The following is a 14,646-nucleotide window of genomic DNA, read 5'->3' on the forward strand; positions in this document are numbered from 1 at the left end:
GTCTGGGTCCCATTGCGATGAATGGGAACTCTGTTACTGGCACCTGGCAGTGTCTTATCTGAGAGACAGCTTGGTGTAGTGGTTAAGAGTTGCAACCTCTCATCTGGAGAACTGGGTTTGATTCCACATTTATTCACATGCAGCCAGCTGAGTGACCTTTGTTTAGTCACAGTTCTCAGAGCCCTCTCAGCCTCTCCTACCTCACAGAGTGTTTGTCGTGAGGAGAGGAAGGGTAGATGGTTGTAAGCTGCTTTGAGACTCCTTCGGGAAATAAAAAGTGGGGTACAAAATACAGCTCTTCTTCTTCCTTGTCAGGGAGTTTCTCTGGGGCCACCACCAGGAAATCCCTGTTGTTTGCTCCATAAAACTAAGCAAAAGGCCTTACTGTGAGGAATATTATCACCGAACTTTATCTTTTATTTACAGTATATTATTATTATTTATTGAATTTATAGTCCGCTTTCCTCCAGGGACTCAAGGTGGATTACAATAGCAATCTAAACCCCATAAATACCCCCAATCCTTAAAACAAAGCTGGAAGTCTCACAATTATGTTAAGTATCAGATGGCTATGAGAAACCTCCTACCTCTCCACATTCATCCACCAGGGGTTTTGCACATTGGTATAGCACAGCTACAAGAGCCTCTTGTGGCGCAGAGTGGTAAGGCAGCCATCTGAAAACTTTGCCCATGAGGCTGGGAGTTCAATCCCAGTAGCCGGCTCAAGATTGACTCAGCCTTCCATCCTTCCGAGGTCAGTAAAATGAGTACCCAGCTTGCTGGGGGGGTAAACGGTAATGACTGGGGAAGGCACTGGCAAACCACCCCGTATTGAGTCTGCCATGAAAACGCTGGAGGGCATCATCCCAAGGGTCAGAAATGACTCGGTGCCTTGCACAGGGGATACCTTTACCTTTACCTTTATAGCACAGCTGGGGGGGGGGGTATTGAACTTAAGAACCTGGCCTCAACGAATGTTTGAATTGTTACCCACCCCAATCCTTTTGAACTGAAAGTCATACCCAAATTCAAATGTATAAAATGAACTGAATGATTATTTCTTCACAGGTATACGAACAGGACGATCTGAGTGAACAAATGGCTAGTTTGGAGGGGCTAATGAAGCAGCTTAATGCTATCACTGGCTCAGCCTTCTGAAAGATATGGAAGAGAAGACCAAGGGAGCAACCCAGGAACATTGCAGCATACCAGCATTTCACATGTACCACCACCTGACACCTGTTTCAACCACAAAGCCAACTACTGCATCATCCAGTCCCATTCAACACAGCGATCTCAGCATCCCAACAGGACTGTTGTTCATTCCAATGGATCATGCCACAAACCTCAAGCAGAGATGAAAGGGCACCCACAGAAGCTAGAAGGAAGACATCTTCACAGCAGAATGGAGGAGAGTGCCTCTTGGTAGTTGATAGTGCTCTACCGATGAGCCAAGCCCACCGACTCGACTGAAGTTCAGGCCCAAGTCATAACAAGCTCACCCGCTGCACCAATTCTGCCACTATTCCCTCACCAATGCAGGATTCCACTTCCCCTTTTGTGAGGGATGGGGAACCTAGAAGTTATGGAAGCCTTGCAGCAGCAGGAAATGCCTCATCTTTAAGGTCTGGCTGTTTCCACAGAGCACCAGGAAGCCTTTGAAATGGAGTTCCGAATAACTCCTGGTTCATAAGACTCAATGGGAGCGTCCTCTCCCTCACTCCCTCTACATTAATCATTCATCCTTACTAGCATAGCATCTAGACCAGGGGTAGTCAAACTGCGGCCCTCCAGATGTCCATGGACTACAATTCCCATGAGCCCCTGCCAGCATTCGCTGGCAGGGCCTCATGGGAATTGTAGTCCATGGACATCTGGAGGGCCGCAGTTTGACTACCCCTGATCTAGACCTTACAGAAGATGCGTCCACTGCTGCCTGCACTCTCCACCAATCCTTACTGTTGTCACCTCTTTCCAAAGACTAATTTTGGGGATCCATGAAAAGGGTGGAGGGAATTCCGACAGGAGTGCCAATCAGGTGCCACCAGACTCTGAGTGAACTAGGGAAAAAAGATGTCTTTATCTGAGAGTTCACAAAAGTTTGGGAAGAGCAAGTAAAGTCCAGGGTAAGCGGAGGGGATCTGTACCATCACTCTTTGTGACTAGATTTCCCCTAAATTTAAACAGGCATTCCCAGAGACATTGCTTTTGGGGGTTCTGCATATCACTAATGCATACCCCCAACATTGTTTGAGCCATGCTGATTTTAACTCTCTTGTGGCAAAAATAAATCTGAGCCATTTGGGTGTGGCCTCACACAAGGTTGTAACCTTGTGCAGGCAGGACCCAAGTGGCACCGACTCCAAGCCACAATGATGTCATGTGTAAAATGGGCCTATGATCACACATTTGACTTACTAGAGAGGTTTGCAGGGTGTTCTATGAGTGTGTGTCTGTGTGAGTGTAGACCATCAAAGAACATCTTGATACATGTTACATGCCACTGTCAAGTTAAGAATCCCTCTTATTTCTTAATCACTGCAATGCAAAAGCATTACCACATAGCACCAAAGGGTCAGAAATATCGTAAACAGCACAAAATACGGGGAAAATATTATTGACAATACTCATGTTTTGGAAAAAAATATATATCATTTCAAGCACTCATCACATTGCACAAATGGTGGAAAAGAGCCATTTGCTGGCAATGTGCAACGATTTGTTGGTAGAATATAGCAAGTATTTGCTAATCCTTCTGTTGTTAAATGTCTGGCTAATCAGAGCAAAAGAAGAGTTTAATTTGCAATCAGGGTATATCACCAACTTCTAGGTCCTTCGGAAATTGGAATCTGCAATGACATCATTTTGTTCATAAGCTAACACAGAGGCAATTCTAAATATGTGCACTTTTCCGTATAACGATAAACTATTTTCCGCCTAGTGGGAAAGGAATCCCACTGTGAACTCCTGACACCCCACAAGGCTGCAGAGTGCCATAAACACAACTGCCGAAGACGATCAATTCATGCACAGGGGGTGCTGCTGAGCTTGGTCACCCACAAACCGATCCCTCCTTCCTGAGAAGAGCTGGCTTTGGGTAATGATGAAGGTAGCCTATGTTCTAAGGCACAGCCAGCCAGCCGAGAGGAAGAAGCAGCAGCCTGCACCTGAGATTTTCTGCCATGCCAAAGGATACATTTACGGCACCAAGCAACTGAGCTGGCTACGCATCGCCGACTTTGGCATTTTGTGAGCGCTGTGGAAGTCTTACTCCGTGTGCAAATGTTTACAAGCCAGTTTCTGGATTTTCTCTTAAATAAAAGAAGACATTTTGTTACAATCTTCAAAATGGCAAATGTCAGTCAGTAGAAGCAGAGTTGGTTATTATACCCTGCTTTTCACTACCCGAAGGAGTCTCAAAGTGTCTTGCAATCGCCTTCCCTTTCTTCTCCCCACAACAGACACCTTGCGAGGTAGGTAGGGCTGAGAAAGCCCTGATGTTACTGCTCTGTGACAGCCGCACTATCAGGGCTGTGACCATCCCAAGGTCACCCAGCAGGCTGCATGTGGAGGAGCAGGGAATCAAACCGGGCTCTCCAAATTAGAAACCGCCACTCTTAACCCGTACGCTGAGCTGACATTAAAATTAAGCCGGAACAGTTGCCCTCATTTCCATCAGGAGGCTCGCTGTGAACCTAAATGACGCGTTTTTAAGTCTTTCCTCCCCATTCCAGGATTTCATCTTTTCTTTTTTTGTTGTTACATTGTTTAGTGACATCCCAAACCGGTGACATGAACCGAGAGTCGTGTGCACTTTTCACATGACCCAACTTTTGGCATTCATTCATAGCTAATCCCTGTTTTCACAGGCAAATCACCAAAAGGGAACTACATTTGCATATTTATCAGTTATGAGGCTGCAAAAAAAAAAAACCCAATGAGAAGGTTTCGGCTGAGTTACTGCATTCAGCACTGCCTTTGATTTCAAGCTTGAGTAGGTCATAATTTTAAAAGAGCAGGGAAAGGAGAAGGAGATCTTTACATCCTAATAGCTCTTTTTATTAGGAAGGTAATTATATGTGAATTCCTGAATAAAATATTTGGAGTAAAATGGCGCGGTATCAAAAGTAATAATTCAGAAAGCTTTTTTTTTTTTTTTGGACAAAAAAGAAAGTCTCACGCTGAGGTTGAAGAGAGAACTCAAATGCTTTTTTTTTTTAAATGCTGGTGTCGCAGAGAAAGCATCCCCCCAAATAATGCTCTTTATTCAATTTAGCCCAAATGCAAATGCTTTCTAATAACTAGGAAGTCCCGCTTAGTATGAAAGGCTGACTTTTGAGAAATGTTCTAACTCGGTTTCCGGTGGGCACCCGACTGCATCTAGTTTTGGATGCTGCACAAGTCTACGTCTTGCTTCAACAACAGTCAGACGGGAAAGATTGCATTCCCACCTGACGGAGTGCAGAAACTCTCTGAATTTTGAACAGGTTTGCAAGGCTAGTTTTGCTTGTTACTTTCCCAGGAGAATTTCTTTTCCTAGATTTTTCAGCTACCCAGCATTTCAGTTATGGCTAGATTGTTAAATAGGATGCGTTCTTCCTCGGTCTTCAGGGTCTCTGTGCATCTCACGACTGAATTCATTGTTTCGTTATTTAGCCAAGTTAATGATACCCCTGTTCATTCATGACATCTGAACTCGTTCATAACACCTAAACTTTCTGGAGCTTGAAACATGGAAATGGCACTCGTGCCCCGGTGGGCAGTCTGAATTTTTCTTTTTTCACATACTTTGAGGACCAGAGCCTTCCGGTTCAGTTCTGACCACTGTGGACGGAACGTTAGTGAGAACTTTTATGGATGATCTCTCTCACTTCTGCATTCCTTTGTTTCTTCTCTTCCTTTTTTCGTAGTTTTCCTCTGGCCCATCTTACTCAACAACCCATGTGCCAATGACAAAACAGGTTCTCTTTGTAACAGTGCTGCACATTAACAGGGAATGCCTACTTCAGATGAACAAGACCATTGTCTGGTCTCTTTTAATAAAAAATTACACTGTAGTTACGGCTAAAATTCACTAATCGAGCCTAAAGGAATCAAGAGCCATGACACATGTCCTCTTTCCCACAAGGCATCCTATATCCAGTTATGGAATCATAGAGTCATAGAGTTGGAAGGGGCCATACAGGCCATCTAGTCCCACCCACTGCTCAATGTAGGCTCAACCTAAAGCATCCGTGAAAAATATCTGTCCAGTCATTGCTTAAAGACTGCCAGTTGTGTGGCATTCCTTGATGGACTCAGAAGCATTTCAGATAGCCAGTTGTCACCAAAGTTCATGCAGTACCATTCCTCAGCCTTATATGACTATCTTTTCTTCTGGAGGATTGCTTCAGAAAATGAACTTTTTTCTAGGCAAGGAAGGTCCTGATTCCATTCCTATGCGTGAGCATTAATACAAATTCAAGTCCCATTTCTTCAGTGACCCCTGTAAAAGGTACATTCAGGCTCATCCTGAATCTCTGGGTTGTCCAAACATTTATGTGCCCCAAAGCTGGGATGGCCTTTCTCACTGATAGTCCATTTCCCAACGAACTTCATAGATCCAGATCCCTAGATCTCATGTGCCCATCCAAATACAATGCTACTGATTCCTTCACTTAGCCATCAGGACAAATGCTAGCAGCATCAGGTTCTATCATTCATATTCTCCATGGCACCAGGTGTTCTCACAACATATGGCAGCCATAGGTGAAATTCTCCATTGAATGGATCTATCCATGTTTATGGGTCTCAATGGCTTGGCTTTACATAGGGGTTTGATATTGGGTTGTACAGATGGGTATTCATTCTACTCTGTGACTGCATTAGTCTATATCTATATGGATAAATCACAAGGCATTCCATCAGTATACTGAATCCTTTATTGATGTGCTTCACCTCCAGGCTTTTTAATTTTGGGACTGAATAGCTAGAACCATAGTTCTTCCATGCTGCTTTGTCAGCATGCAATACAAAAGGCTGTTTGGATCCAGCAACTCCTTGGATTCATGTTTTCGGTCTCCTTTCCCATCAAGCAGAAGAGTTGTTTTTTATACCCCACACACATTTGAAGGAGTCTCAAAGTGGCTTATGATCAGCTTCCCTTCCTCTGCCCACAACAGACACCCTGTGAGGTTGGTGTATTGCCAGCTTGGTATAGTGGTTAGGAGTGCAGAATTCTAATCTGGCAAGCCAAATGTGATTCCCCGCTCTCCCACATGCAGCTAGATGGGTGACCCTGGACCCACCATGGCCCTAATAAAGGTGTTCTGACCAAGCAGTAAAGGGAAGACAGTTGTAAGCTACTTTGAGACTCCTTCTGGTAGAGAAAAGTGGCATGTAAGGGCCAGATCAGAAGCCACCACTCTTAACTACTACGGCAAACTGAATCTCTTATCTCCACATGAAATGACCCATCTAGTAATCCCATCGCCACATGACATGACCGTAACTAGGGTTTTCTTCTCGGTTCCAACAGCACCAAGACCAAGCATTCTCACCAACACCCTCAGCTCACGACAGTGGTGGTTATTTAATATCCTTACTCTTCAAGCAGTATAGGTCAACCTTTCAATCAGCCAGTATTACTCTTGCAACCAAAAACACTTGTGTAGAGCTGGAGCTGGCAGGGCTATGCCATTAATGTGATACGCCATGCTCTGACAGCACATATCATTGTAGTTTAAGTAAACATGGTATAATGAGGACTGGTGCCTTTTCAACCTCTGATGAGGAAGAGAATTGTCCTGATGTCAACATACAGTATTGTTACCAAGTTCCTGGGTAACTGTCCATGGTGCTGATGTTGAAAAACAATCAGCAGATACTTCGGCCAACTCCAAGAGGCTGTAGACCGACCCTCTGTCAAGAATGGTCAAATTGTGGCTCTCCAGATGTACATGGACTACAATTTCTAGCTGGCTCATGGGAATTGTAGTCCATGGGCATCTCGAGAGCCACAGTTTAGCCACCCCTGCCCTATGTAGTATATGTATGTCCCCACCATGTTCTGGATGTCCCTGATAGATTTTTCACACTGTGAGTATCATCAGATACAGAAAATTGTGCTCCAAGATATGCAGAAGTAGGTTGTCTAGGGGATAATGATTGCTTTTGTATGAATTCCCCCATGCCTCTTATACCTCGAGTACCTTACAAAATTATAAGCAGAGCTATTTGTATTTACATAGAACCATGGTGGCCCCATGCCAACTGTGCTTCACCAAGCCTAATCCATCCTGAAGAAGTTTTATAGAACTGTGTGTGAGACCAGACCTTGTCTCTCAGTGCCAGGAAAGGATACAGCTAAATCTTTCAGCAACCTGACAATACCAGACCTGTTTTTTGACTTTATTAGGTCGTGGCTTATAAAAAAAGTATGAAAGTCCACCATTAGATGACTTGGCAGCATCAAGTCATCTAATGGTGGGTTTATTTCTACTTTTTTTTTTTGCACGGGCCTCTGTCCACATCAGGGATCTATTCACTATCTCAGTTGCAGACTTTTTGGGGTATGCTGTTTAGTTTTGCTATGACAGACTATCCCTGTATCTTTAATTCTGGTTGACATTTCAGCAGTTCTTCCATATATTCCACAATAGAGGAACATCATACCTTATCTCATCAAGCTCTTCTGGAAGGGATGGCCTACAACCTTAGTTCTTCTTCAATCTGCACCTTCTTCCTGGCTTTAACTCCAGGTATGGGCAACCCACTTGAACCAATGTCCACATGCAGTCCGTACTTCCTTTCCTTTAAGGCTACATTTGTAGTGGAAACAATCTCTGAATGCAAAGCAAAGAAGCTGTCACCTTCCTTTTGCTGATGCACAGGGAAGGCACAGTACTTTCACCTGACATTACCTTTCTCCCTAAGGTGGTATCTCAGTTGCACTTGTGACAGGTTATAAAACTCCCCAACTTATCTCCAGAACCTTGAGATGACAGTCGACACACTTTATTTACCCTGGATGCCCAGAAGATCCTAGCTTTCTGTCCTCATCAAGCTGCAAAGATTTGAACAGACAATAAAAACCTGTTCAGGTATTATTCTTTCATCTAAAGGGCAACGGGGTGACTACATCCTGCTTGTTTTCATTTTTGTCAGCCGGCAAAGCAACTTTCTTCTTATCACTGTAAAGAGTTATTCTATCCGAGGATCTGTTATCATCAGGTTGCTCTGGCAGTTCCCCTACCTGAGTTGCTCAAAACATCCATGTGGAATTACCTGCATCCATCATGTAGTAGGCTCTTGAAGGGTTGCCACTACCTTTCAGTACAGCAGTCATACAGAAAAGATTTCATTGATAAACTTCATGTATGCTAGTCCCACAGTTATGGGACTATACACAGACAGACACTTGCCCCAAAAGAAGAAGGATATATTGCTTTTCTTTGACTGGTGTTCTTCAAATGGACATCTGTGCCGTCGCACAACCCATCTTCCTCTTCTTACTCACTGGCAGTCTTCAAGCAAAGGTTGGATACACACTTTTCTTGGATGCTTTAGGATGCTTAGGGCTAATCCTGCTTTGAGCAGGGGGCTGGACTAGATGGCCTGTATGGCCCCTTCCAACTCTATGATTCTATGATTCTATGATTCATTTTGTGGCTTTGCAGAAGGAACTGAGCAAGAAGGCATTCACTCCACCTTTTGGTATGTAGTAGAGATGGGTAGATGGGATTGCTTCTGTGTAGCTGAGGAAAGGGCCTGTTCACTAGCTTCCTAACCAGAACTCTGGAAAGTTTCAGATCTGCTCTGCATGGTACGTTGGCACAGTTGACCATAAGGACCACTTGTAAGCTTATTTGTGGTCATAGAACACCGAAGGTCAAGTGTCTGGCATCTGGAAAATCAAAAATTAGCTTGCGCTGGTCTGGATCTTCTTGTTGATCTCCCATAATCTCTTGTGATTAAGCATCCCTTCCCTATATGTCATCCCTAAGTATTGTAGGGTGTTAAATTTTGGCTACTCTGCGTTCACACCTCATTCTTACAAGTGGGAATGCACTGAATTCCCATGGCAGCAAAAAATGACGCACACTCTTGAATATGGATGGTGGTGAATTTGGAGGAGGAAGTCCCGAAATGGACCGCAGCTTAGTACCACAGGCTTCTTACAAGCTCAGACTAACTTCTGTTGAGTTCAGGCCTAGATTGTGATGGTCCTAGACCCGCATCAGCCCTCCTCATTAGACCTGTCCTCTTTCACACTCAAACGTATTGGGCAGCTCTAATAGGATCACATTACACTGGTACCGATATTAGACCTTCTATGATGTCACAGCAGCATTCCAGATACAATCAGGAAATAAGCAGTTCCCATACATTCGAACAACCTCATAGGATCCTCGGGATCTTGAATTGCAAGTGCACAAAAACCAACAGTTTCCCATGGTTTCTCCTAAATTTACTGGGATGTCAGGATCTAAGAAATCACAGAGCATCTTGAACAGGGGAGATATTGAGAGGCCTCATTGCTGCCAGTTCAGTTTTGAGGAAGGGCAAGGAGATGGTGGTTGGATTTGCCACACCTGGCTCTTACCCCTGTCTACTAGGGTAGATGGGATTGGTACTAGGGGTTTTTAAGAAGTGGAAAGGGAGCAGCTAGGACTTTTTGCCCAGCAGGGCTTTTGGTTTACTATTGGAGTCTTGATTGGCTGTTTAGATTTGTGTAAAACATTGCTTTAGCAACACAAGGATATGCATTCTTTTAATGAAATTAAAGCACAGCAATCTTGTTGTGGCTGACTCTGCCTACTCTGGCCGCCATTTTGTTGCTGGACCCACCATGCCACATCTGAATCCCAAATATGTCCACGTGCTCAGAAAGGTTGGAGACCCTTAGGCAGTTAACTTCTGATTATAGAGTCGGTGACTCTAATATGTGCTCCTTTCCCTCTGGGAAGAGAATCAGAAGCCCTTGTCATTACTGGAACTGGATTGTTGCCAATGTAATTAGTTCCTGAATATCTCATCTTACCAAGCTTTCCTATTCTTACGGATCTTCCCTAGTCCACACTCTTCAGAAGGTTCAGGAGTTTAAATGTAGACTGCAGCCCGAAAATTGCTCAGTTTTTCTTCCGCCATCTTGCATGCAGTGCTTCAGTAAATACATCTCCATGTCAACTCACCCCCTTATATTCAGTTGGTCATCTTTTGCAAGCCCCTGACCACCACCCCTTAAGTGTCCTGCTGCAAATGTTCTATCAAACCACAATGAGGTCCATCAGCAAAGCCAAAGCTCTTGTCGCTCTGCTGGGTGTAGGAACAACTTTGGGCATGACCTGTACATTGATGCACACACTGGAAAGGGAGCAGAAACCCACAGGTCAAGTGTCTGTTTTTTGGAAAATCCAAAATTAGTTTCTACTGATCTGGATCAGCTTGTTGATTTCCCATGCATGTTCATCGAGATGAATGTTTCACAGTGACATTGGGTGAGACATTACTTATCCACAGTTGCCCCTCCCCTTCCTTCCTCATGCTATAAAACGATTCAGGCAAGGTAGACCAGTCTCTGAAATGGCATCTTTGGTATCCCTATTAGCCAGTTGTCTTGTTCCATTCCGGACACAATTCTATACTCTGAGTTTGCGTAGCGTTCCTGTTCCTACGTCAGCAGACATTTTGCAGCGGTTTGCTCTTTCTTTGTTTTCCCTGCCTCTTTGCCGATATCCGCGATCACCAGAAAGGTTAAAAAATACGCCACAAGTTGCCCAAGCCAATGTGATCTCAGTGTATGCTGTACATGTCTTTTGATAAAGATGGAGGAAGCGAAGCCGGTAGTCGGAAGGAACAATACTGTTTTTATTATTGTAAAATAGCCCTGGCAATTCCCACCTTTGTGAATTGTCATCCTGTTTGGGGGAGGGGAGGGGAGGGAGGGAAGAGGGTACTTTTTTATAAGTAATATTTAATTTATTATTTAGAGTGGTTTCTTTGGGATAATTTATGGTTGGAAAACAAAAGGGATACCTGGTTGGAGACCTGGAGCAGGATGTTAAAGTTGTGGTGTGTTCTCATGTTCTTGTTGTTGGCCTTTAGAGCTGAAATGCATACCTCTGATTTGGAACCCCATCATCGCTGTAGCTATCTGCAGGATAAGAAAGAGACCTTCCTTGGCGATATTCTCGATATTCTTGGCGACATTCTTGGCGATCTTCTGGCCAAGTTCAAATGGGCCATTTAATGAAAGCTTCACTGATGTGAGCTTCAGGTTTTTAATTAAATCGTTATGGGGAACGCCTTTGGGCACGACCCAGCTGAAGTGAAGCCTATTTCAGCCCAAGATGTTTACATGAAAGGGGTTCAAAATGCTATGGATGGTTGACATTTGCATTGATTGTACCCGTAGTAAGGGCGGGCACCATGTAAGGGGAGGCCCCCATCCTGAAAGTCTCTCATTTAACACCTCTCAGGAACTTCGGTGGGAATTCCTTTACCCAAATTCTGCAAGGAGAAATGAATTCACAAATGAATGTTGTGTGCGCATCTCCCCTAGTTTGTAAAAACTTACCCAAGACACAAGTGGTACAGTTAAACTCAGAAAGATCTCCTTGCAGTTCAAGGAGATCACCATTAAGCCCTCTAGTCTTTATCCCTTTTGTCCCTAAGCCAACTGAAGATCTTTTGACCGGGGCTCCATACCTCCAGTTTATATATCTGGCTTTTTAAGAAGCTAAAAGGAAACCCATCTAAGGTCAGTAAAAACACTTAGCCACATCTTCTTGCTGTATTGTGATAGATCCCTTTTTATTTTTTGATATATATAATTATTTCCAGCTCAGTTATGTCCAGCTTCACCTACCTTCCAGGGCATGCTGGAACTAAATGAATTGGAAATAACTGTATATATCCCAAAATAAAAAGGGATATACCACAACGGAGCAAGAAGATGTGTCTAAGTTTTTTTCATTGACCTTACATGGGTTTTTTTTTCCTCCTCTTTCTTATATAATTGTTACCATGTACTCCTCCTGTTTCTGTCCCCCCCCCCAAGAAACTGGGCATAGGGCCATGTGCGCCTCTCATTAGATCATGACTTCCATATTCTTCACTACCCACTGAAAAGGTTCATGATCACAACTGACTCTGAACATCTTTCATGCTGTCCCATGCGCTTCTGAACATATAAACACCACGTTGCAGGATCTAAATGCTTGGGCACAATGTTGCTGATGTCTCTGGTGGAGCTTTGTTAGAAAGCCTGAGCCATGAGCCTGCCAAAGAGAAGTGCTCTTCAGTATCACTGACTTTATCCGAAGCAAAAAGTGTGCACTTAATGACTAGTTCTTGGCCCACTTAATGGACAGTAAGGCTAATTGAAGGCTGATTAAACAGCTCCCCCATTACGATCAAACATGATACTTAAGGCTGTTTAACTAGGCTAGGTCATGGCCCATCATTTTGATGGTGTGGATGAGAAAGGATAAATCCAGTTCCTATATTAGCATATTTATCCTGTTCCAACGAGTCCAAGCTTGTATCCATGAGATATTCTCATGTTTATCTTCCTGAGGACCTTATGGAGGGAGGGAAGGCAGCATGGGATAGCTCAATGTCACCAGACTTCAGAAGCTAAGCAGGGTTAACACCTGGATGGGAGCTCACCAAGGAAGGCTCCGTGGAGAAAGGCAGTAGCAAGCCATTTCCTCTTCTCATTTGTCTTGAAAGACCCTTGTTGAGGATGTCATAGGTTGCTTGCGACTTAACCACACATATGGTAAGGACCTTATGATGTGAGTCAGGCTATAAGACAATGAGCAATCCAAAGGCACCCATTTGTGGCTCTGCAGGAACAGGCATTCAGGTTTCTTCAGCCCACATACCGCACTCTGCACAACACATGGCTTGTCTGGACTCACTATGTCTGTTCTGCTTATGGAGCATACCTTGACAGGTATGCACATGGAAATCCATGTGGTGTTCTGGTCAGGCTTCCACCATTTACATGGCAGTTGGCCCAGTGAGGCATTCTTAGGTCCCTTTGAACATACTATGAGTTCCAACTCAACACGTAATTCTCATCCATTTCAACAGGGTTCAAGCACTGCTATGTAATTCTGGATTGTGCTTGTTGAGAACGCAAGAGGAAAAAGAAACTACAAATCCAGAACCTTTTCTCTGAGCAAAGATTTCAGCTACTTCCCATAGCTCCAAGTCACCATCTCTGTGTCCTTACAGTTCTTGCTGCCAGCTCTGTTGTCTTAGTATGAGAATGTCACATCAAAGAGCTTTTTGGCACCTGACCTGGTAGCAGAGCTCTGAGATCTCCCTGGTCATACATTTTATGAGACCCATCTTTAGCTCATTCCCCCATTGCATTTGTAGGCATACCCTTTAAATGAGATGTCAGTCAAACTCTAGACACTGGAGTGCAATTGTGTGCTATATGTATGTTACCAATACCATCACATGCATTGTGCCCAATTTCCCAATCGTTCTTTTGTGATCTCAGCATCTGGCTTGCATAGTTGCAGTTTGGGAGATGGTTTTAGAATCGATTCCCAGAGCCCTAGATTTCAACAGGAGAGGATTCTGGGATTGGTTTCTGAAATTCTCAGTTTCGTGCACAATATCCAGTGATCTTTCTTAACCAGCCTCATTTTGATTTGCACTGCATAAAATTAATTAGTAAGGCCAGGTTGCTCCAAGTCATCCGACAAGAACCCCACACTGAAGGAGGAGATATGTAGTGCTTTGCACAGATTTCATTTCAGCTGGGTGTGTCCAGAGGACTTTGAGAATGGACTGAACCCATTCATGTAAAATTTCCGGTAACTACGTGATACACGAAGTTTCGTTCCATTGCCTTCCAATGGCACACGGTAAACAGAGGGAGAAAATTGAGTAGATTGTGCCCTTGTGCACATTGCAGGATTCGGCCCTGGATGCATTCCTCTGTTATTAAACTTAAGTTGTTTTTTTCCTCCAAAGATCTTTGAGAGAAAATCCATACGAGTCCTTAACCTACAGGGGATGCATTTATCAAGAAGGAGTCACACCACAGCTTTAACGAACCTTAAGGGAGAGACAAAAATAATCTTGTTGTTACAAAAAGCCTAAAATTAGGCATTTTGTGCCTACAAAGGTTTCCTTTGAATTGTGGGACTCTAGCATTGTTAACCAAATTAGACTAGTGATTGCAATATTTAAGTGTAAATCTTGTTCTACGAGGAAGAGAACTTGCTTAGGGTTTGGAAATAAATGACTGTTTCTACACACAATCTTGTATTCTGCTACATGATGGGGAGGGAAGGGGGTTTTGTAATGTACTGTAGAACAGTCTCATATTCATTTTTTTATAGAAATGGTATTCCAATGGTGCATTTTTTGTTTAATAAATAAAGTTTTGATACAAAATTTCTCTCTCTCACTCTCTCTGTCTGTCTGCTGGTGGCTTCAGATGTCAATTAGATGTTCATGCGGTGATACTACAGGAGGTCACTTCTAGAAGGGCATAGGTTGAAAAGGGTGGCCACCAAGTATCCTGTGGAATGTTCTTGCTTCATTCATTCATTCATTCATTCATTCATTCATTCATTCAGTTTCACTCCCAGCCTTTCTACCACACTCATTGCAATACATGCATTAATAAGAGAACAC

General features: G+C 43.6%; 1 protein-coding gene across 4 annotated transcripts in view; it reads left to right on the top strand.

The window, feature by feature from the left end:
- Positions 1–14,365, top strand: part of DCC (DCC netrin 1 receptor) — a 939,742-nt gene extending 925,377 nt beyond the window's left edge. For all 4 annotated transcript variants that reach the window (XM_077346794.1, XM_077346795.1, XM_077346796.1 and 1 more), the window contains exon 29: positions 1,069–14,365. In XM_077346794.1, coding sequence (XP_077202909.1) covers positions 1,069–1,158 — 90 coding nt within the window. In that variant the 3' untranslated portion in view covers positions 1,159–14,365. The remainder of the gene's footprint in view (positions 1–1,068) is intronic.
- The last annotated feature ends 281 nt before the right edge of the window (positions 14,366–14,646 follow it).

The sequence above is a fragment of the Paroedura picta genome, chromosome 7 (genome assembly GCF_049243985.1).
Source record: "Paroedura picta isolate Pp20150507F chromosome 7, Ppicta_v3.0, whole genome shotgun sequence".
Taxonomy (NCBI): domain Eukaryota; kingdom Metazoa; phylum Chordata; class Lepidosauria; order Squamata; family Gekkonidae; genus Paroedura; species Paroedura picta.